Source organism: Belonocnema kinseyi, chromosome 9 (genome assembly GCF_010883055.1).
Source record: "Belonocnema kinseyi isolate 2016_QV_RU_SX_M_011 chromosome 9, B_treatae_v1, whole genome shotgun sequence".
Classification (NCBI taxonomy): Eukaryota; Metazoa; Arthropoda; class Insecta; order Hymenoptera; family Cynipidae; genus Belonocnema; species Belonocnema kinseyi.
In genome coordinates this window covers 80,984,698-81,009,865 of record NC_046665.1, presented here as the reverse complement: position 1 = coordinate 81,009,865, position 25,168 = coordinate 80,984,698, and the positions used below count along the sequence as shown (strand labels likewise).

The 25,168-nt window shown below is 30.9% G+C and overlaps 1 protein-coding gene across 1 annotated transcript in view; it reads left to right on the top strand.

Moving 5' to 3' along the window:
- LOC117180610 (serine/arginine repetitive matrix protein 2-like) overlaps positions 1-25,168 on the top strand; it is a 41,924-nt gene that overhangs the window by 11,211 nt on the left and 5,545 nt on the right. The window contains exons 9-11 of the mRNA XM_033373102.1: positions 1,934-2,978; positions 7,349-8,381; positions 12,897-15,591. Of these exons, the coding sequence (XP_033228993.1) occupies positions 1,934-2,978; positions 7,349-8,381; positions 12,897-15,591 (4,773 nt within the window). The remainder of the gene's footprint in view (positions 1-1,933; positions 2,979-7,348; positions 8,382-12,896; positions 15,592-25,168) is intronic.

The window sequence follows — 25,168 nt, the reverse complement described above, 5'->3', positions numbered from 1 at the left end:
TCCGGCCCCAGTCGAACTAACCTTACACTTATATTAACTTTTTAGAATTTAGAGAATTTTTTTCCAAACGTACATCTATGTTAACGCTTTTGTACGTTTCCAGGTGATGAATTTTGTTGATAAAAAATTAATCTTTTTGTTTAAAAATTTAACTTTTCGGTCGAGAAATTTGGAATTTTATTAAAAATTCGTAATTTTGGTGGTTAATTAATGTTTTTGTTCAATAATTCTTCTTTCGTAGTTGAAAATTCAACTATCTGATTGAGAGCTCTTGAAATTTATTTAAAAATTTTGCCTTTTGCTAGTAAATTAATCTGTTTGTTTAAAAAAATTTATTTTTCGTTTAAAATTCAACTTTTTGGTTCAGATTTCTTGAATTTTGTTAGAAATTCGTCTTTTTGGTAGTAAATTAATCTTTTCCGTTAAAAATTCATCTTTTGTAATTGAAACTTTAACTGTTTGGTTGAGAGTTCTTGAATTTGATCAAAATTTCGTCCTCTGGTAGTAAATTAATCTTTGTTAGTGGAAACTTCATCTTTTTGTTTGAGAACTCTTAAATTTGATTAAAGATTCGTCTTTTGGTAGGAAATTAAGCTTTTTGTTTGAAAAATTCATCTTTTTAAGTTAAAAAATCACCTTTTTTGTTGAGAATTGTTTCATTTGATTAAAAATTGATTTTTTTTCGGTAGAAAATTAATTTTTGGTTGAAAAATTAATGGTTTTGCTTTAAAATTTATCGTTTTGTTAAAAATTCATATTTATTTAGATGAAACTTCAACTTTTTAGTTGAGAAATCTTGAATTTTATTAAAAATTCTCCTTTTTTGTTAGCAAATTAATCTTTTTGTTTCAAAATTATCTTAGTTTAAAATTTAACTTTTTGTTTCATAATTCTTGAATTTTGTTGAAAATTCGCCTTTTTCTGCTAGTAAATTAATATGTTTGTTCAAAAATTCATCTTTTTTATTTGAACATTCAACTATTTGGTTCTAGTTAAAAATTCATCTCTGATTGGAAATTAAACTTTCTCGTTGAAAATTCCTTTTTGTTGTTGTTGTAAAATTACTTTGGTATTTGATCAACTATTCCATTGATGGTTGAAAAATGTTCTTTTCTAACTGAAAATTATATGTTTTGTTAAAATTGAACTATTTTGTTAAATTTTGTTGTTTTTCTTCAAAATTAATCTAATTTAGTTGAAAATTCAACTTTTGGGTTGAAAGTTCTCGTATTTTGTTGTAGATTCTTCTTTTTTTATTTGAAATTCACTTGTTTCTCAAAATTTTATATTTTTTATTTGATAATACAACTGCTTTGTATAGAAAGTTCGTCATTTTGTCTTGAAAGTTCAATAATTTAGTTTAAAAAATCAACTATATTGTAGAAAATATATATATTTTTTATGATTAAATTGTTTAAATTAAAGGTTTAACTATTTTATTTTTTGTTAAAAATTTACCTTTCTTAGTTTAAAAATGCAGTAATAACCGGATTAACTGTGAAATAACATTCAACTAGACACATTTAAACACATACTTGGAAAATCACTCTTTTATTTTCATTATTGATTTATTACCAAAATTTACTTATTTTACCACACGGTCACGTAGACAATATAGGCATATGGCAACTTGAATCGCTACAAAGACACACAAAAATGAGTATAAACGTAAAATCGGATTTACCTAAAAAAAATACAAAATCAACGGTTGTCAGCGAGGGTAGGGGGCGGGAGGCAAAATTGCACAAAATTGATAGGGTCATTTATGGATGATCCCTGACTTAATACAAGAATTTATTATCAACTACTTTAATGTGTTTAGATACTGAAAAAAGTACTAGATTTCATTGTTAAATGTTCGACTTTTGGACAGTTTTTCCGGAATCGTTTCCCACTGTATTATCGAAAAGTATTATTGAATTTTCAATTCCAGATCGATCGTGGAACGGATCCAATGGATGTGCCAGAATTCCCTACTAGTTCTTCTCAGTCTGCGGAAACTCGAGAGCCAGGTAGAAATTATCTAGCTACTCAAGCATCTGCCTGGATGTTAAGAAACATGTTGAACTATACTGCGCAAGCAAATAACACCAGTTTAGAAAGACTCCAACGTTACCAGCGAGTCCTGATGGCACGAACCGAACAAGAAGAGATCGGAACAGCACTTCAAATCCTCAGAGAAGCTTTAAATGCAACTGCCGAAAATAACACGGCTTGTCTTGCCAGGTTACAAAAACTACGAGAAAGATTACAGGCCCACACGACAACTCTTTTTGCGCATTCAAACAATCGCAATTCAGGGTTGCAGGTTCTCCGAAACGCTCTAAATGACGAGATAGAAGCCTTGAACAATATGGAAGTTCAGCTCACGAACACGAGTTCCCGGATTGAAATGCTGAGAGACGAATTGGCAACGAATGGAGTACTACGTCGTAATCAGACAACAACAGCTTCACAATTAAACTATCTGGGATCAATTTCTGCGATGCTGGTCAATAATGATCTCGGTTCTAATCTCGCTTCGTCCTCGAGAACTGGGGCTGGTAGTTCTATGAGAGAGGAAACTAATCGCGAGAGTAGAGGCGAAGAAAGTAGAGATCGTCAGAATCAAGAGACTAGGGGTCAAGGAAGTAGAAGTCAAGAAAATAGAGATCATACGAGTAGGGAACCTCCTACACGAACTTCTTTGAGAGACACCTTCAAATTTCTGAGACTGGCGACTGCCACTCAGGATAATTTGAGCACCACTCAACCTGGGGAAGCTTCTTCAAGTCGGACGGAAACGGGAACTAGGGAAGGAAGTAGAAGGAATTCTCCGAGTAGAAATAGAACGCAGTCAAATCCGAGGACGAATCGGAGGAGAATTGAAGATACGGATACGGATGAGGAACCTCCGAGGAGAAGACGTCGTAGGGAAGGATCACACATTTGGTATCCTAATTATAATGCGAATACGAGGTCCTGGATTGAAATTCATGGTAAGTGTTTTCCAGTATCTAAATAGATCGCATTGTTCATTTTTTGTCCAAGGCTTTTGATTTCGTTGCATGTGAGTTTGAATACGCCATTTCTACAGATGGTCAAACTGAGAAAATGAATTGCAAAGTTGAATATTATAATATCCTAATAAAATATTTAGAAACATCAAATTTATCATATATAATGGTGTTCACGTTAAAAGTTTGTATCTGGGAGAGACCAAATCAAAAGTTGCTAACTCGTGCAGGCAAAATGAAAAGGTGCTAACTCGCATGGCGAACTTTCGAGGCTTCAAAATCTCATATAAATGGTAATGTGGATATCAGCGCCCTCAACTTAGTAGCACCTTTTCATTTGTTTTTTCTCAGATTCAGCCTTGTCATTGGGACAGTAATGCCATTTTTTAGCACCCAAGACGTACTTTTGGTGCTGCATGGCCCAGGTAAAAGTACTTTTACTAAAGATATATTTGCTTTCACATCGCTAAAAACAGACCCGTGGCACCCTGAAATGAAAGTGATGGAAATATTGACCGATGGTGGCGCTGTCTGTACTTTTAGGCCGAAAATTATTCAAATGCATGGGAAAAGTGTCAATAAGTTGAAATTGTGTGCTTTTTAAAATATAAAAAGGATATTTTTCGATTTTTTTTGGTTTATTGGTAACAAATTATTGGTAACATGAATGTTCAATAATATTAATAACATAATGTATTAAAGTTGTTATAAAAAAATTTGAAAACAGTTTAAATTCATTACAAATGTTGTTAAAGATCGCAATCATTTTTGTTTCAATAATATTAATCAAATAATTTATTAAAGTTTTTATCCAAAAATTGAAAAAAATGCAGTTCTTTGTAATTGCTTTTAAAGATTGCAATCTTTTTGTTTACTTAAAAAATAATTAACAAATAAGCGTTATACTATACAAATTTTTATTTAAACGAGAGATAATGAGTAAAATATGCAAGTAAACTGGTTTTTTTCAACCAAAATTATTAGTACCATGAATGTTCAATAATAATAATGAAATAATTCATTAAAGTTGTTATAAATAACATTTTCGTTCGTAACAGTTGTTTCTAAAGATTCCAATCTTTTTATATTTATATATGTAATATATGCAATTAAATTGTTTATTTTTTTTCAAAGAAAATTATTGGTAACATGAATTTTCCATAATATTAACAAAAAAATTCATTAAAGTTGCCATCAAAAAATTAAAAAACAGTTTAAATTAATTGCCATTGTTTTTAAAAGTATGATTTACACATACAATTTCTTTATTCTACAACTTTATCAATATTTATTCATTCTGTAAAACCTATTCTTTATAATATAAAGCGTTAGAAATATTCGACATATTTGTAACAATAGATATTTATTATAGAATAATTATTTTTTATAAATATCTTATATAACGAAAGAAAGTAAATTATTTTCCAGCTTAAAGAAAAATACAAATTTGTATAGTGAAATTTATCATATTCACAGTTCACAATATTTACTTACGACAAAATAATTATTTTTTCACATATCATTACTACTTCTTAATTTATTGGATATTTAATATATTACAAAATATTTTTTTGATATAAATATACACTGCCCTGCAAAAGTTTGGACTTACTTAGAAAAATCGTTTTTTTTTTGTATTTAGCACTTTAATTATACCGGAGCTAAAAAAATTTTCTCTTTAAAAGTTTGATTGTTTTCGAAATTCTATTTAAAATAAGCCCAGGGTGAAGCCAATTTGTCTAGTTTTTAAGCAAATATTGCAAAAATAGTGTAAATTTCAATGCTTTCTTAAATTTTCAATAACTTCCGAAATAGTCGTAATAAAAAAGATGGATAAATTTAAAAACATCTTATCTGTAGGTAAATCAGAATAAAAGTTAAATAAATATATATTTTAGGGAAATTACATAGAAAATTCATGATTATATGTTTCATATATTTTGCAAACATATTTTTGTTACCAAAAATAATATTTCAATTTTTCCAACTTTTTTGTTACAAATTCAAGTTCTTGCAAATCGAAAAGAAATTTTTTACGATTTATACTCGTAGGCTGTTGTGGTATGGTGAAAAAAAGCTGAAAAATGAGTCCAAGAACATTGAAAAACGTTGACTATTTCGGAAGTTATTGAAAATTGAATAAAACATTGAAATTTACACTATTTTTGCAATATCTACTTAAAAACTAGACAAATTGGCTTCACCCTGGGCTTATTTTAAACAGAGTTTTTAAAACAATCAACCTTTTAAAGAGAAAATTTTGTTTGCTCCGGTATAATTAAAGCGATAAATACAACAACAAAAACTATTTTTCTAAGTGAATCCAAACTTTTGCAGGGCAATGTATGCAAAAACGTATTTTAACATTAAAAATCAATTAAATATGTATTTTCCCCATGCTTTTGAATAATTGTCGGCCTAAAAGTACAGCCAGCGCCATCACTTTGTGAAAGTATTTATAAAGAAGTCTTTTATTGAAATGAAACACCAGATTTAAATATTTCAAATATTACGAAAATTTTGAAATATTTCTAAGAATTCACAAAGGCAATTACTTGAGTGATATAAATATCTGAGAAATTAATGAATTTTCAGAAATATTAATAACGCCACTTTAAAAGTTATTTTATGATTCGATAGTATATTACATTGACATTTTTAATCAAAAATTTTTATTATTTGTAAATTGAATGTCCAGGGTGGCCGCTGGACCGGGAAAAACAAACTCTGTCCAAGTTTGATTTCCACTGTTTTTTAAAATAATCAGTTGAATTTTTATCCTTTTCAATGATGATATCATTCAGTTTACTACAATGCTTAATTCGTTTGAAATCGACAAATTTTGATAAAAAAACCTTTTTGGTTGAAAAATGTGAATATAAATTGTAATGGTTTTTAAAGTTGAACTATACATTAAGGATTAATAAGTGAATACAACTTGATTTTACAACACGATTAGGAATTAGTGCAGAATTGAAGAATTTCCATATTTTAACATTAGAAATTAAACTGTTTTAATTGGAAAGTCTTAATAGCTAAAGAAATGTAAAAGCCCGATTGAAACTTTATAAACTATTTTCAATTTTTAAATAACTTTCAAATAATATATTCATAATTATATGCTTTAATTAAATTTAAAATATTGTTTTGGTCTAATTTAAAATTTTTTTAATTTTTAATAAAAAAGAAACTAACAATAGTCTTATATTTAGATGTAAAATATATGTAAAATAAGTTATTATAAATCAAATATTGAAAACTAAACTTTGAAAGTTCCAATTTTAATTTTTCTATTTGAAAAAATTTAATTTACAAGCAAGATTATTTGATGTTTTTTTATACTAAATATCGAATATCTATAATTCCTAAAAAAAATTCGATTAAGTTGATGAGGTGTGAAAAGATAAAAAATTATTTTTAAATTTGAAATAATTTAAAATAATTTAAACAAATTGTCTACATATATAGAAAAAATGCAGTTATTCGTCCTAAAAATTCGGTGCACACACCCTAATTTAAAATAAAATATAGATTTTTGCCGATTTTTAACAAAAAATGTAGAAGCATTTTAAGAATTAGGAAAGGCTTCAAAAGAATAAATAAAGATTTTGTTAAGATTCCTAGGAAATTTAAGTTTACTTTTTATTTTGAAAAATTAATTTTAAGAGAATATTTTAAAAGATTTTCAAGCGATTAAAAATAAATTTGGATGATTTTAAGGAAATATTTTCAATTTTGCAGGATTTAAAGAAGTTGAGGAGGAAGCTTTTTTAGAATTATGAAAAGCTTCAAAACAATAAAAGAACATTTTCTTAAAATTCATAGAAAAATTAAAAATTACATTTCATTTTGAAAAATTAATTTTAGGACAATGTTTAAAAATATTTTCAAAATTATCAAAAATAAATCTGGATGATTTTACGGAAATATTTTGAATTTTGCAGGATTTAAAAAAGAAGTTTAGGATGAATTTAAATCATTTTAAAAGTTATTTAGAAGTTCTGAAAAAATTTCAAAAATAATTAGAAATGTTAATAAATGTAAAACAACATGTAGATGTTTTAAGATTTTGAAATTAAAATTCGCAGCTTTTTAAGAATGTTAAAACTATTTAAAACCAAATAATTTAATGTAATCGTAAAATTGTTCAATGTTTCTAGTTTAAAATGTTTTAAAATGCTTTGCAGCTCAGTTTGAATATAGAGTCTATCACCTATATTATGCTGCACTAGAGTGTCGTATCTCAATTTACGAACACATAAAGATACGACACTTTACCGAGCAGAATATAGTTGATACACTTTGAGATAGTTTTCTTCGGGACAGTCGAAATATTAAATTCCTACTTTCAGATGACAGTTCTCTATCAAGCGACGAAGGCTACAGTGAAAGACGATCAAGTACCGGCACTTCGAATTTTACAGTCAGCTCCAGATCAGCCTTTCAACCCAGCGTCCCGAGACCGTCACCTCCGCAGAGCCAAACTATATCCCCGGAAAGCAGAAACTCGGAACCTACCGAAGCGAACAACAGTGAACAGCCCGAAAATAGTACCTCCGAACCAAACCTCAACGGCGACAGGAACCAAAGAACCCTAAGGATGATAACCCACGAGTTGAGAATGGCTCTCGACTCTTTTCAAAGAAGTCTGAACACCGATCGCACAAATCAGACGGATAATTTGTCAAATCCAGCAGATGACGAAAACGCGAGCGAGCAATCGGAGAATGGATACTGGTTGCTGGAAGAAAACAGCAATTCGGATTCAAATCAAGAGGAGCAGAATTTGAATGCCAGTTCTAGTTCTCGAAGATGGACGAGTCGCTGGATTCAATTGGATCCGATGAATAGGGACAGTGACTATGAACTGTTTCCTAGTGATCAGTTAGGTAGGAGAAATTCTAGCGACAGGGCCGAGCCCTTGCCTTCAGAATCAAGAACCCAGGGCAGTTCTACTGATAGGAATCAGCTCTCTCCTATTTCGATAAATTCCACTCGGTATGAACAACCACCCCTTTTTCCCTTCAGAAGTCTTCGAGAGAACCAGGCGAGAAGAATGGAGTCGAATCAGGAAGCTGCTGCAAGCAGTAGTACTCAAACTGATAGCCGAACCGATAATTTGAGAGATCAGGAGGCTCGTCCGACTACATCCCATAATAATGCAGATGGATTGAGAGAAGAAGATCCTAGGAATTCTAGGAGGCAACAGGCTTCCGCTAAGAGGGCTTCTACTAATTCGGAGGCTAAGAGATTGAAGGAGGAGAGGAGTAGGAGAGTGAGGGTCTGTCCTCTTCCTCCAGGTCAAGGTCTTTCCGACAACGTGGGAGTTCGTCAAGGCATTCAGCTCCTTAGTAGATATATTGACAATATGCAGCGACTTTGTCGGTAAGTTTTGTTTATGTTTCATTGTAAGTTTCAGACTTCACAATCTGCCCCCTTCTATCCCTAAAAGTCCCCTATTTGGAGAATTTTCCCTAAATGTCCCATAATTTGTATAAATAGGGTAGCAACTTGACGGCGAAACCGGGAAATGACCGGGAATTTACTTCCGAGCGTCGCAAAATTTAAGTTTTCATTATTTTAATAATTTTGCTCAATTTATAGAAGTGATTTCTATATTTTATTTTTATTTTCAGGGCATATGAGTCAAAATAATTAACGTTTTTATTTCAGGACAGGCAACTTCGTTAAATAAATATTATTTCACTTGGAACAGGGAAATGTTGACATGGAACGGGAATTTTTTTAAAGAATTAAAATTGGGATTTATAAGAATGGAGTCTAAAAAATCCGATCCGAGTCGAAATTCGTCACGTTTTAAAAGGTCCTTTTTCCAAATTTGTAGAAAAAGAGAGTGCTTCAAATAGTTTTTAGAGTAGAAGTATTATTTGAAAGAGAAAATATTTCTGAATTATAATGTAGATTTTTTTACATTTTTCGTTGGGAAATTACCTCTTTTTTTTTGGTTGAAAATTCAACTACTTACATTTAAAAGCTAAACTCTTTTGTTAAAAATTAATTTTGTTGGAAGATTCGTCATTTTAATTAAAAATTCACCTCTTTTTAAAAATATAACAACTTTGTTGAAAATCTATTGATCTACTAAAAATGTAACTATTCCAGAAGAAAATTGATCTATTTTTCTGAAATTATTATATATTTTTGTACTTAAAAATCAAACTCTTTTTTTGAAAATTCATCTTTGTGGTAGATATGAAATTCAACTATTCCAGTTGAAGATTCATCATTTTAGTTGAGAGTTCATGAGTTAGGTTAAAAGTTAATTTTGTAACTGAAAATTTAACCGTTCCATTTTGGGTGGCAAAATTGACCTTTTCTAGTTCAACATGAAAGAGTTTGAATTTAAATGTGTCTTTTTAAATTGAATATTCATTTATTTAATACTTCAATTTTCAACCAAAAAGGTCGCTTTTTGGTTGAAAATTGAAGTATTATAATTAAATATTGATCTTTCAGGTTAGAAATGGATTTACTTGGTTAAAAAATAAACTCTTTTGTTGAAAATTGAATTTTGATGGAAGATTCATCATTTCAATTAAAAATTCGTTTCTTTGGTTAAAAAATTAGTTCTTTTATTAAAAATTTGCTACATTTTTAAAAAAAAATTTTTTCTCATACTGACTGAACATTGATTTTCATAAAATATAAGTTAAGTAGATGTCCCAATTTGGGCGAATTTAAGGATTTGTTTGGCGTATTTTGCTTGTAAAAGTATTTTAAATCTTATGATTCGATAAAAGTCCCTAATACCGCATAGTTTAAACATTTTTCGTTAATACTTTGTCTGCTTATCTATAAAAACAAACAATTTTAATTAAATAATAAAGAATATTTCATGCTGTACCGATGAACCTATTTGGGCGAATGAATTTTTCCTCTGACCCAGTTAGGGCGAATCAAATGTCCCAATTTGGGCGAGTGTCGTCATGTTATATTTCCTATAGTGGCGAGATATCGTCATTGATAAGAACTGCCTCCTGATTTAATTTGTCATTAGGAATCTGAAAATTGTAACGTAAAAATTTCTCAGCATAATAAATCACGTAATTAAAAAAAAAAAGAATATTTTTATAGTTTACGTTTTTAAATTGGCTATCTCATTGTTGTTGTAATCGTTTCGCGCACATTTTAATCAATTATTCAACACAAAGTCATAAAAAAACAGGTTTCATAACAGGGCAAAGCTTTCAGAATTGAAATAGTGTGCTTGTTATCTTTAAAAAACGCCTAATTTTTATGTAACCGTGTTGTTTGTAAACACTCGCACAAATTCCTCCAACCGCTTTTTTCCGTCCGTATTAAGGCGGAAGGAAATATCCGAATAACACATTCGAAAACTTCATCATTAATACTTACTTTTCAATCAAACATTCGCGCTACACAAATTTTGGAGCAATGTTGACACGAAACACTACACAGCCTGTCAACTCTCGAGCTAACAAATCGACTGTAATGTTATGTTCGATCGACCACAGATGGCGAAACGCGTGACTATATAACCTTTAAAGACCACGAATACGTAATAAAATGACTATAAAACCTGTATCAAAAATATCTTTAATCCAATCTAGAATGTGAATAAACTATTACTAGTGTTATAAACTTTAACATTACCACGTTGAAAGTTTAACTATTTCAAAAGAAGATTCATTGTTTTAGTTGAAAACTCATCTTTCTGTTTAAAATTCAACTAATCCACTTCAGGATTATCCATTGTGATTAAAAATTCACCAGTTAAGGTGAATTTTTTTTTTACTAAAAATGAAACTTTCCTCTTCTGTTGAAAATTTATTTTTTTTAAGTTCAAATTTAAACTATTTGGTTAGAAATTTGTCTCCTTTGATTAAAAATTCATTTTTTTTAAATTCATGTATTTTCTTGAAAAATTAAATTTTTTGGTATGAAATTAATCCTTTTGTTTGAGAAATATTCTTTCTTTGTCCTCCGGCCGGAAAGCGCAAATTTCTGGCCGTTGCGCAGAACGAAGTTGCTGCTTTCCGGCGCCGTCGAGCAATAAAGCAAAAATAGTATTTATACCTCGGCCAGTAAAAAAAAGCCTCAGATCACATATTTATCAACCATGGCTTCGTCTCGAACGACAATTACGTGTGATCTGAGACCTTTCGTATTTTACTGGCCTAGGTATGTAATATGCTATTTGTTTGAAAATTAATCTTATTGTTTAAAATTTCATATTTTTTGTTAAAAATTTAAGTATTCCATTTAAATATTTATAATTTTAGTTTAAAATGTATCTGGTTTGTTTAAAATTCCACTATTCCACTTTAATATTCATAATTTCATTTGAAAATTTATTTTATTTCGCAATTTTTTGCAAAATTACAATAAATTAACTTCTCAACAAAATAAAATACTATGGAAAAAAGTTGATTTAAATCATTTTTAATAATTTTATATAAATATATGCAATTTTCACTCAGTGCTCCATTTCAAATTGAAATTTTGTTGATGAGGCATGTAGTAAATGTAATTAACACCATGAAAATGCAAAAACGGTTTTGTGATCTCAACGGTAAGTGCTGAGAAAATCCAATTTTCGATGCGCGTTGCATAGCCGCCCGGAGCATGTGGCGACTCGCACGCGATCTTATTGTGTAATTCGTGTTTCATTTAGTATTTGGTGGTTAATTTTTGTTCACAGCGTGAACAAAAATATGATTTTGTTCACTTACCGTTAAGATCACAAAACCGTTTTTGCATTTTTATGTTGTTAATTGTATTTACTACCTACATTATCAAAACAATTTCTATTTGAGATGGTGCACTGAGTAAAATTTGAATTTGTGTATAAAAAATGTATCAAACAATGTTTCGCCACATGGTGCCAAAAAATGGAACTAGAAAGAATAGGTACAATTTTAAACATGTATTTTAATTTTTGCATAAAAGTGTTTTTACGATTGTTTTGTGTAGTATAAAACAATGATTGAATACTAAAAACAAATATTCATAAAAAACAAATAGTTTTAGATAGAATTTTCATCTTATACAGTGAAAAAACACATTTTTGTGAAATAGGTTTTAAAAAAAAGTACAGTTATTTCATGTCAGTTTTAATGCATTGTAAGCTTCAATAAACTTTATATTAATGCATGTAGCAACAAATTTTATCCATATTATGCCAAGAATACGAATAATCGACGACTGGAATTTAAATACGAATTCTAACTTAACTTTTAGATCACGTTGAGTTCATTTTGTTTCATTTTTGAGATCATTTTTGTTTCAAAATAAGTCCATTTAAGTTGATAGTTTTTTGAAAATCACAATAAAGAGAACACAAATTGTTGTTTTTTTTTTTAGAAAAATATTTGTCAAAAAGTGTGGGTTTTCACTGTATAATATGTCAATTCCATCTAAAACACTTTGTTTCCGATAAAGACTTATTTTTATTACCCAATAAATACTTTAAACTTCAAACAAAAAAAGTTCAAATACTTTTATGCACAAATTAAAATGCATCTTTAAAATCGTACCTATTCTTTCTAGTTCAAATGTTTATCACCAGGTGGCGTATCGCAGTTTAATCATTCCCAATTGTTGAATTTATGTACACTTGACGACTGTGCGACAATTTTTAATTTTCATGACTTCACGAAAAATGGCGTGCTCACTTCTGGAATTTTGACCCATGAATGTTTGCGTTTTGCGACAAATGTTAATATGTTACTTTTAATTGACTGGAAAAAATAAAAAAACTTGACCAGGAAGTGAGCGGAAATATGAAATAGGCCGCCGAATCGCCACCCTGATAAAAATTTCCCTAAAATATTTTCAAAATCTCTGTGAAGTCGGAAATTGTTAATTAGTTTTTATATCATAGATCCATAACTAATTACACGATTTTTTTTATTTCAGTGCCAGATTAGAGATCGTACAACTCCAACAGGTCCGTCGAATGTGGGAAGATCTTCAGCGCCAAATTCGCAGTCTTCACGTAACTGTCCGTGTAGATGGTGAAAACACCGACCAACAACCTTCCACTAGTGGAGCATCTTCATCCGCCAATCCGCAAAGCACAACTAGCAACACTGAGACACAAAACGAACCTGCCAAAAATTTTAAGAAGGCCCTCATCGAGAGCTACAAAAGAGAAAACGAGGTAGAAAATACTTCCTCGGATTTGCAGCCATCAACTTCTTCAGGAACTACTTCTCAAAAGCCCCAAACCAAAACGTCCTCACAAGCTCATTTAAGTGAATTCGGACAGAGTTCCACAAACATAAGCTTATCAAATTTACTTCCTACAGAATCGGAACTAAAACGCATGAGAGAGCAGAGTCTCTCGGACTTATTAGAAACCTTGCAGGAACAGGACAGTTGGAGAAGTGCTCAATTAGATGAACCCAATTCGCAACCAAGTGCTATCAGCGATCACACTTATTCAAATCTAACTACGAACAACACCACCGTTCAATTACCTAGTATATCCAGTTTTATTTCAAATTTAACAGCCAGTATAAATTCCCCAACGACGACGCAGTTGTTGGATTCAACGAACTCCATCAATCCTGAGGAAGTTCCCAGTTCTTACAGAGCTTCGAGAACTTGTCCCTCGAATTCAACTCAGGCAAATCCAGGAACTGAGGGTACTTCCGAGAGTTCCAATTCTGCACCGTCAATGGACTCTCCTTCAGGTAGTAGCAGCATTCGCGGAAGGCAGTACACGTACCAAAGAGTTTGGAGATACGGACGAAGGATGTATCTCCGACGACCTAGGCTGCTTTCTCTAGGACCTAGGAGTATGAAGCGAGGATCCAGAACCCAATTCAATCCCTTCCGACACTATGAAAACTCCCGAAGACCCTGGCATCTCAGGAGAAACGATCCTCGTTCCACGAATGGATCCACGAGCAATAGCGAAAGAACGCGCGTCCAAAATACTTCTGAATCCCTCCAAGCGATGATCGTTCGTCTCGAATCTTTGGTCCGACAGCAAAGAGTGCTTGCGAGAAACAGTGAAATGAACAGAGGATCGGACAGCGACAGTCAATCCGAAACTACAAATAACACCGAGAATCAAGAAATGGAACAAATCAGAGAAGTCACTCGTCTTCGAGCGAGACAAGTCCTCAGTCTTATGGTGGAGAGTCTCACGCAGTTTTTCGAAGAGAACCGACCTGGCAGTGGATCGCAGAGCAATGTTCTTTATGAGCAAATCTACAAGATGTACGTGCTGCTCCATCTTGCTCTTCAGTTGACGGACCTGTTGCTCGAACAACTCGTCACTACGAGAAGAGAGTTGGAGTCGAGTCAGTATGGACCATTTAATTCAGATCTGAATGCTTCCAGTCCTAGCGAGACGAATGAACGTCGAAGCAGTGGAATCGACAATGGTTTGCAGACAGAAGGAACCCGATCTGCGGAAGGTCTTCGGACTAACCTTGGCTCTTTTGAAACCACAGAAGAGGCGAGATCCAGCGATACTAGAGACCGGAACCATTCTGTAATTAATTTAGACAGTGCTGAGTATCTTTTATCTGCCCAGGGAAGCAGAAACTATCGAAACATGGCAGAGGATCTACGGAGGCTCTTTCGCATTCCATGTTATGGCAGCGAGCAGAGAAATGAGACATCTCGAGAGTCTGAAAATTCTCGTGTTCCTGAAACTTCTCCAAATTCAGAGAACTCTCGACAAAATCCGAGCAGTTCTCGGAGTTCAGATCCTGTACCTGAACGAACCGAGCCAACTGTGGGGCAAACTTCCTCGGAAAATGCTCTTTCGGCAGAGGTTCAAAGTATCGTTGAGAGGATTCAGAACAACAGAGATGAGCAGTTTCCTTCTTTGGAAACCGATTCGCGATTTCCTCCAGAAACCGAGAATCCCTTGGAGAATGGTACAGAAACGAGGAACGATTTGGGATTAGATGAGGGCCAAGGAAACGTGGATAGATCGGAAGACATCCAGTTTCAGAGGAGACTTTTGGCTGAGTATGAAAGAAGGAGTCATGAGGCTGGTGATCGTCAACGAACTGAGGGCGAAGGAAGAACTCTCAGACCGACTTGGCAAGCTGTGACCTCGCTTCCAATTGTCAGAGGATCACATTCTTCTCGCAGAGGCCCGACGAGGTATTCTCCTTTAAGAAGAGAGCGTCTCACTTCCGAATCGAATTACAGTTCCTACAGAAGTCGACCTTTTCCCGAAAGGGATCCTCTACTTTCGAGAATTCGATACAGAACCGAGATCAATTACTACAGAAATCGACCACTTCCGGAGAGAGAAGTTCCGGCTTCGAGGCCTCCACATAGAAATGAGTTTCACTATTACAGGAGTCGGCCAGTTCCTGAGAGAGATCGTGGTGTGTTTTCAAGATTTCCTCTTGATGCTAGTCATAGAAATCGTCCCATTCTTGATACACTGCTTTCCTCGAATTCGGCCAACAGACATGAATTCAATGTTCCTATTGTTCAAGTGGCACCACCAACGCCACCACACACGCCTCCTTCGTATTTAACGAATTCTACCCTCAATAGTGAGAGAGCTACCAATCAAAGCAATAGCGCAAATGAATTGGCGGGACCGAGTACTTCGCAGTCTGGGAGTAGAAATCAGGTAAAGTTGTGTAGTTTTTTTAAAATTCGAGCTCTAAGGGGTCTTTAACAAGTTACTATTACGTAATATTCTTTTAGAAATGAACCCTATAGAAAATCCATGTATGCAAAATTATAGTATAACGTTAACATTTAGTAATTAAGAGTAAGATTTGTTTTTTTTAGGCCTTACTTTTTTAGGCTACCACTGTGTGCCTTTTTCAAAGAATTTAAATAAATAATATATAAATAACGATCTTTTCTTACATATAAATACACACAATTGATTTTTTTTTAAGTAAAAGAAATAAAAATTACCTGTAAAAATCAATAATATTAATTTTGGAGTCAAATATCTGTCAATAGTTCATGTCAATTTTTTAAAAATAATAATGAGGTGTGACATCAAATTAAATTAAAATGTAACGAAAAAACGTGATAGAAAAGCCTCATAAAAATTGTAGAGGCTTTTTTTAATAAAAAACTACATCTTAATTGAACGAAAGTCCTTAAAAGGTTTTTCGACAACGACGAACATATAGCTTAGGAAACAAGAGACATACATTAAGGTGGTAAATTCATGAATACAGAATAAAGGCGTAATTTTAAAGGAACCACGAATGAGGAAAGCGCGCTGAAGTAACTGGAATTTTAACTTGGTTTTGTTTATTTTATAATACTTTGATATATTTTGTTGACATTCATGATTTCTGTCTGTAAATTAATCGAAATATCAATAATGACAATTTGTATAAAAAGATAAAACCCAGTCTTGTTCCAACAACAGAACAAAAATGTAATGACATAGCTATTCGATGGGAGCAAAAAGATTGATAAATGAACAAACGGCATATAAATTAAAAACACATAATAGTACTGTAGCTAAAGCTTATTCTCTATCAAAAGTGCACAAACCAGATTTGAAATGGAGATTGTTTCAACATTGGTTCTCCTACTTATAACTTAGCCAAATATATTTCTAATGTTTTAAAACCATTTGAAGGTAACACAGAATCATTTGTCAAAAATAGCTGGGATTTAAAGGACACTTTAAATAAAATTGAAGTTCCTTCAACACATTCCTTAGTTTGATTGGACGTTGTTTCAATGTTTGATTACAATCAATTAGATCTAGCATTAGACTGTATCAAAGAAAAACTAATGCAAATTAAAAATTTAACTAAAATAACAAAAAATTCATTTTTAGTCGCTACTGAAACTGTTTTCAATAACATGGTTTTCTCTTTTAATGGAAAATATTATAAACAATTAAATGGTTGTCCTATGGGTTCACCATTGTCTCATAGTTTCAAATTTGGTTCTAGAAGATGTTGAAAAAAGAGCTTTAAAAAAAATTGAATTTTTAACCTATTTTATATAAAAGGTATGTGGATGATGTTTTAGCTATTGTTCCTACGGAAGGAATTGTTGATTTCATGAATGCTTTCAATAGTATTGAAAATTCCATACAGTTTACGTTTGAACTTGAAAATAATAATTCAATAAATTACCTTGATTTGCAAATTATCAAAACAACTGAAGTTAAGTTAATTACCAATTGGTTTAAAAAAGCGTCATGGTCTGGTAGAAATCTTAATTTTAATTCCCATCATTTATATTGTCAAAAAGTCGGTCTAATAAAAGGTTTAATCAATAGATGCATATACTTCAGTGATATTAGCTTTAGGAAAGAAAATTTGGATCAAATTGAAATTACTTTAGTTCAAATTAATTATCCGCTTCCTTTGATAAACAATATTATTCGAGAGCGAATTCATGAAGTCTGCAATTATTCCAGTAAGAAAAATAGCTGGGTTGACACGTACAAAAAATCGAATTTAAAAGTTACGTTATCGGTATGTTTAAGGACTCTCTGAAAGGTTACGAAGATCGGTAAAAAAATTTAACATAAATTTTTATTTCAGTGATCAAAACTCTCTTAAAAATTATTGACTTAATTCAAAAGATATCGATATCAACGAAAATTTGTCTGGAATTGTATATCTCATTAAATGTAATTCTTGTGAAAAAGTTTATATTGGTGAAACAGGTAGAAGATTAAAAACTAGAGTTTTGGAACATAAAAGAGATTGTAGAGTTGGAAATTTTAATACACGCCTTTCACAACATTGTTGGAACTGAAACCATTATTTTGATTTTGATTTTAACAATATTAAAATTGTGGCTAGGGGAAAAAGTACATATAAAAGACGCATAATAGAATCCATTTTTATAAAGAAATATCACAATATTATGATTAACTTGCAGACAGAATAATTACAGAAGAATAATTACAGTCTCGAAAAACTTTGAAAAATGGATCACAAAAAAAAATAGGCACGGAAAATCACGTTTTTGTTTGTTTAAACTGCATTTTGCAATAATTAATCAATTTTTTGAGGAATTTCATTATGACCATCAGAAAGAGAAGATCTTAAGCAATAAAAATATATTTATCTCAATTTTTTGTAGTGTCGAACAGTCTTAGTTATTGGCCTTCGAAAAGCAGTGTACCGGTCGTGGCGTTTTGGCAGTTTAAGGGTTAAGATGTAGTTTTTTATTTTAAAGAAGCCTCTACAATTTTTATGAGGCTTTTCTATTATGTTTTTTTCGTTACATTTTAATTTAATTTGGTGTCTCATATCATTATTATTTTTAAAAAATTGACATGAACTATTGACAGATATTTGACTCCAAAATTAATATTCTTGGCATTTTACAAGATAAAAAGCCCAGGTAATTTTTATTTCTTTTACTTAAAAAAAATCAATTGTGTGTAATTATATGTAAGAAAAGATCGTTATTTATATATTATTTATTAAGATTTTTTGAAAAAGGCACACAGTCGTAGCCGAAACATCAGAAAAACACCATTAAGCCATTTTCCCTTTTGGGGTAGGCGTGACTCACTCAGCAGGGGAAAGGAGTATTGTGTGGAAGGGATAGAGATTTTTCAGATTGATCCAGAATTCTCGTGCTATTTAAGTAAATAACACGTTCGTTCCGCAACACTGCTCCGACCCAGGTTGCTGATCAATCTCTCTAGCAATCACCCCAAGCGAAGAACCTCTTTTTTTTGTCAAAAATTATATTACTTGGCTCAAAACTGAATCATTTTCTTCAAAATTCGACAATTCTGTCAACATTCATCCTTTTCGTTTAAAAAATCAGAAAAACAGAATTTTAATAAACGAACTTTGCAATCATTTCGTTTTATTCTTTTAATTAATGAAGACCGTAAGACCTAAAAAAACAAATCATACTCTTATTTACATTAACGGTCGAAGAAAGGATTGACTTGATTCTTATCAAATCTACTTACATGCAGTAATTGCATTAAAATATTGTGATAACATTATTAAGACAAATCAGACAGGTTCTAAGCTTGAAGTCGCTGAATCTCTCGAAGACAAAATATGTTGTTTTTTTTATAGGAAATTAGGTGAGACGTATTTTTTCGATTTGTGATTTTTTTTAAATTTCACTATACAAATCTGCTATGAAATATATTATAAAGTGGTTCTCTAAGCACAGTTTCAATATCATAACACACTTGTCCTTTGTCATTTAAATTTATTCTTCTAGTTTTACCTATTATTATTAATCTAAATTTGCATAGACATTAAACTATTATTGAATGATAGAAAAATATTATCAAAGACTTTTTTGAAATTCAATTGTTCATTTATATATAAAATTTAAAAAAAAACATGTTAAAGGACCAAAAACATATATACAATTTCTGTGAAAAAGGGCAACCCCAACTTTTCTATTCAAAAAAATATATTTTTTATAAATTTTTATTTATATAGAAAAGACGTTCTATAAGGTCTATGCAGACTAAGCCATTTTTGTGGTCAAGAGAATTTTTTTTAATAAATATTGATGTTTTTTCCTCGAAAACAGTACAAGATATCATAAATGAGTAAAGACATTTTTTGTAGAACTTTTGTAACTATACAAAGCATTTTTTTAACATTTTTTCGTATCTGTTATTTTAAGAAAGAAAAATACAAAAATTCTATTTTATGAAAAAACATTCTCCTGGCCACAAAAGTTATTTGGCCCGCATAAAACTCACAAAATATTTTTCTTATGGTAGTACAAATTCAATAAAAATTGACAAAAAATATAATTCTTTTTTTTAATTTTTTTTATTTTATCTACTTTTAGTATTTTCAGAAACGATAAACTCTACCGGAATGTGGAAATAAATTTTTAATACCTCAATTAGGTCAAATGTTATATAGCTTTAAAGAAAAAGTTGGGTGTTTTTTTAAAAAGGAAGTAAAAAATTCAAATACTCTTAACCTACCTAATTTGAAATGGATTCGGTCACCAGTATCTTTGTTCCATCATTTTGTAGAAAGATATCCACAAAAGCAAAGTCTGTTTTACAATATGGGTACTACTACTACTACTACACCAAAAATAATTCAGAATTTTTAAAGTTTATCGGGCTTTGCACTATTTACTAAATACACATTTAGAGTTAAATATCTTTTTTTCTAGATTATACGACAGATTAAACAGAAAGTAAAAATATCTAAAGCGTTTGGTAAAAAATAATTTAAAGGTGTCCTAGTAATTAATAAAAACGAGCTCAAAAAGCGCGCTACGCGCGTTCATGCCTTGTTCTATATTTAGATTGACTGATTATCAAATTAAATTATGTGCTTACATTTAAAGTACTGCAAAATATAATCAATAATAATGATAAATTAGAGTATTTTTGTGTGGATTTTACATCATAATAAAATGTCCTTAAAAGATGAATTTCAATAATTCTGAGTCTTTCTTATGTTTTTCAGTTTTGAGACTGATGCATTTTGAAGATATTTACAATTTGAAATTCGCTAACTTGTTTGATTTTGAATGTATATGATTTAAAATAATAAAATTTTCTACATATTTTTAAAATGTGTCTACCTTAAAGACTTGAAATTGAAGATTCTTCCATTTCTATGTGCGTAATTCTACCTTTTTTTGAATACTTCCGTTTTTATGATTCACAATTGCAAACTCTTCAGTATTAATTATGTATAACTAAAAATTCTTAAATTTGGATGATTTTGAAAATCAAAAGTCCAAAATTTTCAATTCTAAATTTAATTTATCTAATTTAATTGGTAACTTTAATACTTAAACCTTGTTTAATTTTTAATTATAGTTTACGTGTAAGATTTACAATTCTAAGTTCTACAATTTTGAAGAGTTGCAATTGTACATTTTTGAATTTTGAAAATATAGAATTGAAAATTATTCAATTTGCTACATGTATATTTTGCACTCATGTAATATTGAAAGTTTTTGTTTGATAGTTCAATTTTTAAGATTCACAATTCAAAATTATTCAAATTTAACAATTCGAAATTTAAAATTCTTAACAATTTTTAAGGTTTACAATTGAAGATTCATTAATTTACCCTTTTCATAGTTTATTGGCGTGATTGTAAACGTTTTTATCTTTAATATGTATTACAATTCTGAACATTTACAATGTAAATTTTTTTTCTTTTCTATGATTTGCAGTTAAAGGATCTTCAATTTTAAAGACGTGTAAATACAAAATTATTAAATTTTCTCCAATTTTAAAGGTTGCAATTCAAATTTCTACAATTTTTTAAGAGTTGCAATTGAAAATTCTTTAATTTGTAAAATATAGAATTGAAAATCATTCAATTTCAATAATTTTCGATCTAAAATTCTTCTATTTCGAAAGTTCATTAATTTGGAAGTTTTATAGTTTAAAATTTAAAGTAATGTAATTTTGAACGTTTTTTTGGGAATACTTAAAATAATTTTAAAGATTTACAATTGAAAATGATTCCATTTGAACTATTTTCATTTTATAATTCTATTATTGGGAATATTTATAATTAAAAATTTATTAATTTAAAAGGTTTATAGAGTAAAATAATGTAATTTTAAAATTTTTTGTAAATACGTGATTCTATTTTAAATGTTTACTACAGAACATTCTTAAATTTTCAAGATTTGTAATTGGAGTAGAATGGAAGCTTCTAATGTGTCCCCTAAGGGTTTACATTTTTCTTGTAACTTCTTCCCTATTACTTTACACACCCCCCACACACTTACTTGGTAGTGGGAGGGGTACCTGTAGTTTAAAGTGGATTCCGAACCACCAAGATTAACAACGATTGAAAATTCTTTAATTGTTAACAGTAAAAATGAAATCGTTCATTTATTTTTAGGAAATTCTCATAATTTTTCACAATATACGATATATATCACGTGTGTAGAAAAAAATAATGTAGTGGAGGGGGGTGAAAAATGGTCTGTTTTTACTTGTATTGTCTTTTTTTGCTTGCCAACTCTACAATTGAAAAAACTAAGAATAAAAATTGAATAAAGGACGGAAAATTGAGATCTGAGTATACACTATTAAAAAGGCTTAGGTCGTTTTTTGATAAGGTCACTGATGGTTCTGAAACTTGGAGATTACCTAAATAAAGTATGCCAAATTCCTTTGGAAAAAAGAAATACTATGGATTACGACGTAATTTATGAACAAATCGCTCCCGAAATAGTGTCAGTTAAACACGTCGTTTTATGGGACTCCTGAGCAAAATTGACTTAACTCTGGAAAAAAATCATGAGTCTCGATAAATCAAATACAATAAGTGTAAACAGTTTTCTTGTACCCCTTTTTTGATGACTGATTAAGGGGTAAAACCACTGTAAACGTCAAAAAAAAACATTTTTTTTCAAGAATATTTTTTTTGGTGGAAAGAAGGGAATACAATGACAATGATGTGGAAAGTTGTTATTTATATAATGAATTAAAAAATTACAAATTTTCAATAAAAAATGTTAAAAAATGGCAGCACTGAAGAAATTCTGTAATGTGTGTTTTCTTGGAGGAGCTCCGCGCCGCGCAGCACAGAGCATGCAAAATTTAATTTGGAATAGAATAGAAATTTTTTTCTTAATTCGCATGAGAATAGCTAGAGAAAAACGTAGGAGATTTCAAAAATATTGATTTTTGTGTAATTGCCAAGCATTTGAAAAAATAACTCATTTTTCGACCAAAAAAAGAACAGCACTTAATTGTTTACAACAATTGTTTAAATTAATATATCGAAAATGCCCTGCGTGTTTCTCTTTGAAATGTTATTACAAAGATGTAGGAAGAAACCCGATTAAAAACATAAAAAATTGTTTAAATTATGCTGCGTGACGATTTCCAAAACGTATTTTGAGAAAAACGCGTTTAAAGTTTGGAGATATGTAATAACACGTTGCGGAGCGGCCCGGCACCCTCGGAATTTCAATGAAATCCATTTCGAACACGTATAAAACCTTTTGTAGTTTATTCTACAATGTTCAAAGAATTTTTTAAGTTAAAAAAAAATCGATTTGTTGAAATTTCTACAGTGTTGTTAAAAAAAATTTCTTTGAAGGGTTAATTGGTCTCGAAATTCTGTATAAAATGAGCCCAGAATGAAGCCAATTTATCAATGTTTAAGTAGATATTGCAAAAATAGTTAAAATTTTAATGTTTTCTTAAATGTTGAATAACTTGCGAAATAATCAACATTTTTCAATGTTCTTGGGCTCGATTTAAAGCTGTTTTTTTCACCGTACCACAACAGCTTTTTGGTATAAATCGTAAAAACTTTCTTATCGAATTGCAAAAAACTTGAAATTGTAACAAAAAACTTGGAAAAATTAAATAAATGTACATTTTGGGGAAATTTCATAGAAACTTCCTGATTACAAGTTTTATATATTCTACAAAAATATTTTTGTTACCACAAATAATATTGCAATTTTTTCAACGTTTTTGTTACAATTTCAAGTCATTGTTACGGTAGAAAATAGCTTCAAAATAAGCCCAAGAACATTGAAAAATGTTGATTATTTCGGAAGTTATTGGCCATTTAAGAAAAGATTGAACTTTACACTATTTTTGCAATATCAATTTTTTTTAAATAGACAAATTGGCTTTATCCTGGTCTCATTTTATACAGAATTTCGAGAGCAATCAACCCTTTAAATAGAAATTTTTTAAACTCTGGCATAATTAAAATTAAGAGAGTGGAACGATGGTCGTGGAGGCTAAAGCGTAGGCTTTGGACCCCCACTCCGTCGGCTTGCGGGTTCGATTTCCGCCTCGCACTCTGGAAGAGCACCGGCGGCCCATGCGGTGAACACTAGTCTAGCAAGGGATTTGTTCATCTCCGGAGAGTCGTGGGACCGGTAGTGAAAAAGGTTTTCTCTAAGTACTTAAAGCTGTGTTGCTCTTGGTGGTTCGGAACCCACCTTAAACTGTAGGTCCCCCTTTCACCACTAAGTAAGTGTGTGTGTGGGGGGGGGGGGGGGGGGGGGGGGGGGGTGTAAAGCAATAAAGAAGAAGGTGCAAGAAAAATGTAAACCCTTAGGGGACACATTCTATCTATTAATACTTTCGATTACGAGGAATCTATTAGTTTCATAAAAACAAGGGGTTGACGACTTCAATCAAAGAGAAAATTGCGAGACAGGACGTCACGTGCACACGAGGCGCTTAGGTGAAATTAATCAATGTTTTCCATCACTTTTTTCTGGCTACTTTTTCGCAATTTCTTACTTTTCCACTTAGATGGAACTGTAATACGTATTATAAAAAATTTTTTTTAGAAAAAAAGTAGCAATAAGCTTTTATATAAAACGTGCCCCCGCGTTGCCCCTCACTTCATACGACGCACTATAGGTCAAATTGCATTTTTCTGGTTTAAAATCTAATATAACGAGAAAGAATAGAGATAAATCAACCAATTTTTTCAAAAATAAAGTTCATGTTACGTGGATTAAAGGAAAATATGTAAGAATGCCTGCATTGCTTATTGTAGGGGTCGAAGTAAGGGGTGAAGTTGAGCATGTTTAAAAAATTGATGACCTTTTGCTTTTCTTTTTGCTGACTCTCAAGGGGAAATCATGATATAGATACAAATTTTTTTAAATTGTAGTAAATGTAATGCAGATTAGGAGAAAAATTATGAGGATGCCATCAACCCCTGAATTAGGTGTTGGAATAATGGGCAAGTAGCTAAAAATCAGAAAATTCGCTGAAAAACATGGTAAAGGGTTTTCGTGGGTGGTAAAAACTATTCTAGTAACCATTTCTTCAAAATCCTAAACTGTATGGATGGTTTCTCGCTATCATTTTCCTGTCTAGGGGTAGAAATGGACAGCGAGAATCTGAAAAACGCGAAATATTGCAGAATAGAATTGCAAAAGGTTTTCGTGGGGGTTAAATATCATTTCGACAACCATTTCTGCATTATTCTCTACTGTATGGATAGTTCTCGTTCCCTCCCCTCTAGGGTATATTGAAAAAGGCATTTTGAAGACTTTATATTTTTTCGTGACTCAACCTTAACCGTTAAATATATGAATATTCATTAAATTGTTAATTGTTCACCTTTAAACTTGAACGCATACGCCAATTATTTTTCTGAGAGAATGCGTTTTTTTAAGGGAGTATTATTTATTTCTTAGTGTAATTTAGATTGTATGAAAATATAGTATAAATCAAGCAGATTATTTATAATTCTGCATTAAGCATGACTTCACTATTTAAAAGAAATATGCGG